This window comes from Staurois parvus, unplaced genomic scaffold (assembly GCF_062004578.1).
Source record: "Staurois parvus isolate SC_StPar_1 unplaced genomic scaffold, SC_StPar_1.0 ptg000191l, whole genome shotgun sequence".
NCBI lineage: Eukaryota > Metazoa > Chordata > Amphibia > Anura > Ranidae > Staurois > Staurois parvus.
This window is the reverse complement of record NW_028317987.1, coordinates 8,371,854-8,375,079: the sequence shown is the minus strand read 5'-3', so window position 1 is coordinate 8,375,079 and position 3,226 is coordinate 8,371,854. Positions and strand designations below refer to the sequence as shown.

General features: G+C 46.9%; 1 protein-coding gene across 1 annotated transcript; it reads right to left on the bottom strand.

The window, feature by feature from the left end:
- Positions 1–1,026: 1,026 nt before the first annotated feature.
- On the bottom strand, positions 1,027–2,483 carry LOC149461968 (uncharacterized). The gene is made up of 3 exons (XM_089677771.1): positions 2,328–2,483; positions 1,940–2,146; positions 1,027–1,146 (listed from the first exon to the last, which is right to left on the bottom strand). The coding sequence occupies exons 1-3, from the start codon at positions 2,481–2,483 to the stop codon at positions 1,027–1,029; spliced, it is 483 nt and encodes a 160-aa protein (XP_089533897.1).
- Positions 2,484–3,226: the final 743 nt, after the last annotated feature.

Below are 3,226 nucleotides of genomic sequence, written 5' to 3'. Positions count from 1 at the left end.
AGGAGTATGTAATGTACAACAGAGTATATAGTGCAGGGGTCAGGAGTATGTAATGTGCAACATGGAGTATATAGTGCAGGGGTCAGGAGTATGTAATGTGCAACATGGAGTATATAGTGCAGGGGTCAGGAGTATGTAATGTACAACATAGAGTATATAGTGCAGGGGTCAGGAGTATGTAATGTACAACATAGAGTATATAGTGCAGGGGTCAGGAGGATGTAATGTACAACATGGAGTATATAGTGCAGGGGTCAGGAGTATGTAATGTACAACATAGAGTATATAGTGCAGGGGTCAGGAGTATGTAATGTACAACATAGAGTATATAGTGCAGGGGTCAGGAGTATGTAATGTACAACAGAGTATATAGTGCAGGGGTCAGGAGTATGTAATGGACAACATAGAGTATATAGTGCAGGGGTCAGGAGTATGTAATGGACAACATGGAGTATATAGTGCAGGGGTCAGGTATATGTAACATGCAATATACTATATAATATACAGTATAAGGGTCAGGACTCAAATTATGGGTATTTAGAGGGAGTTTAAATGTTTACTGTAGACAAGTTGCAGAGATCCCACACCGCTGCCTCCCATCTCCTGAGACTGCACTCAGTGACTTGGGTCTGAGACACTACAGACATATCCCTCCACCCGGCACAGCCAGCAGACAAGCAGATCTTGCTAGATCTGGGCATTGGTAAGAACCCCAAGACACATGCCCCAAGTGCCTAGGTAGAGCAACACCTATGAAGAAGATGAACATTTTGCTGCCAGCTGAACCCCAGAATCAATATAAAAGCAGTCTAGATACATAAATTGTGTCCCATGTGCTGATATTGCAGTGGTTACTCTACTCTGGACCAATCAGAGAGCAGTATTGTCACGATCAGAGCAGAAGACCACCTGGGACTGTAAACTCAGGATCTATAGTGGACCAGTGGAAACAACTAAACAGGTGTACCTGGGTACCGGTCCTCACATATACAGGAGCAGTGTGACCGCACACAAGAGTCGCAGGATCTAAGGGGCCATCCGGTCTTCACCAGAGCCACTGGAGGGGTGGATGTTGTGCTGCATGGCAGCCCCCAGGTTGCGGCTCTCTAACACACCCGTGCAGGCACAGTGCAACCAAATAGCATGCTGGAAGGACACGCGGTACACACAGGATACTAGGAACCAAGGTCACCTACTGCAGCAACCTAGGAAGGGGCTCCGGGGGAGAGGATGCAGGGAACACGTGTAAAGTGCAGGAGAGGGAGGGATGCTGAGCAATGGTGCAGAGAGAGACTCAGCAAGATGGAAAGGGCTGCAGGCAAACAACAGGAAACAATGCTGAGAAGGACACACACAGCAACAGGAAATGAGGGGATCCACGGACAGAAACCAAAGGGAATATAACTGCACAGCCAGAGGGAAAACACTGAGAACAAAGACAGGATCAAACAGCACACAGAATATGGGAATACCCAAGCAGCAGTGAACACCACAGGAACCAGAGGGGTCCGGCTTCCACATGAAGACACGTTGCTGGAACACTAACACACAGGTACAAAGACTTGATAATACCTAGGTTCAGGGGGGATAGGCAGGAACCCGAGCAACACGGACAGGAGGCAAAACCCGGTGCTGGATCAATGTGAAGGGAAGCATGACAAGTATGGGTGGAGGAATGGATTTAGTGTTCATGACCCACCTGTGCTGATCTCTGTAGGAGTGTCCTCCTCTATAAATGTCCCCGTTATTCCATCCTCCTCCATAGACTGCTGATCATCCCTCACATACGCCTCTTCTTCTTCTGCTTTCACCTCAAATTCTATATCGATTGGATCTCCACTCTAAATCAAGGAAATGAGAGGAAATATCATCTGTAAAATATAAGGTCACATAAAAAATCTATATAGTGTCCCAAGTCCATGCTCTCCGCCCCACCAACCTTGTAATAGTGAGGGATGGTGTGACCTCCCTGTGTGGAATCCCGGGAATACAGAGGACGGGGACATCCCCCTGGGGGGTTCCTGGTATTAGGTGGCTCCATCATATCCTTGTGTCCTTCTGAAAACTCCTCCATCACTCCATACTCCTCATCCTCCTCTTTATACTCTTCTTTAACATCAATATTATCATCCCCGAGGATTCCACTCTGAAAGATATAATAAAACATTCATTGTAACAAACATGCTGTGTATAAATCACAACTACCAATAATTGTCATCATCTACCTGATGATGGTGAGGGATGGTGTGACCTTCCTGTGTGGAATCCCGGGAATACAGAGGACGGGGACATCTCTCTGGTGGGTTCCCATGACTGGATCCATCTACCTGATGATGGTGAAGGATGGTGTGACCTTCCTGTGTGGAATCCCGGGAATACAGAGGACGGGGACATCTCTCTGGTGGGTTCCTGTAGCTGGATGACTCCACCATGGTGTCCTGGTACAGATCTTTGTGTTCTCTTAGAAGCTCTGACTCCTCCATCCTCCCATCCTCCTCCTCCTCCTCTTTTATCTCTTCTTTAACCTCAACTTTAGGATCTCTCAGGTTTCCACTCTGAATATATAATAAAAATGCCATCAATGGTAACAATGCAGATAATGTACAGATCCTAATGATACTATCAGTGATTGTTCCTCATCTACCTGATGATGGTGAGGGATGGTGTGACCTTCCTGTGTGGAATCCCGGGAATACAGAGGACGGGGACATCTCTCTGGTGGGTTCCCATGACTGGATCCATCTGTAGGAAACACACACACTGACTGAATCCATTGTTTCTATGTGTTTATCAGATGATGGGGGATCTAGGTGGATCCTCCGTACTGCTCTCTCCTTTACAATAAAGTCTCCTCTTACCCGGTGATGTGAGGGGCGGCTGATTGTCCATCATGACGTCCTTGTAGAGATCCTTGTGTCCTTCTAAATACTCCCACTCCTCCATGGAGAAATAGACAGTGACACCCTGACACCTTATAGGAACCTGACACACACAATGATACAGTCACCATCCAGACACATCCCTTGTCTGTTACTGGAGAATGTCCCAGAATTCCCGGCACCGCTCACCTCTCCTGTCAGCAGCTCAGTGATCTCTCTGGTGACTTCTAGAATCTTCTTTCTCTCTTCTATCAGGGAGGGAGGTGGAGGCAATGTGATGTCATATGATCTCCAGACTTCACAGGAGGAAAACTCTACATCTGAACACAAATAGTCACATCAAATGA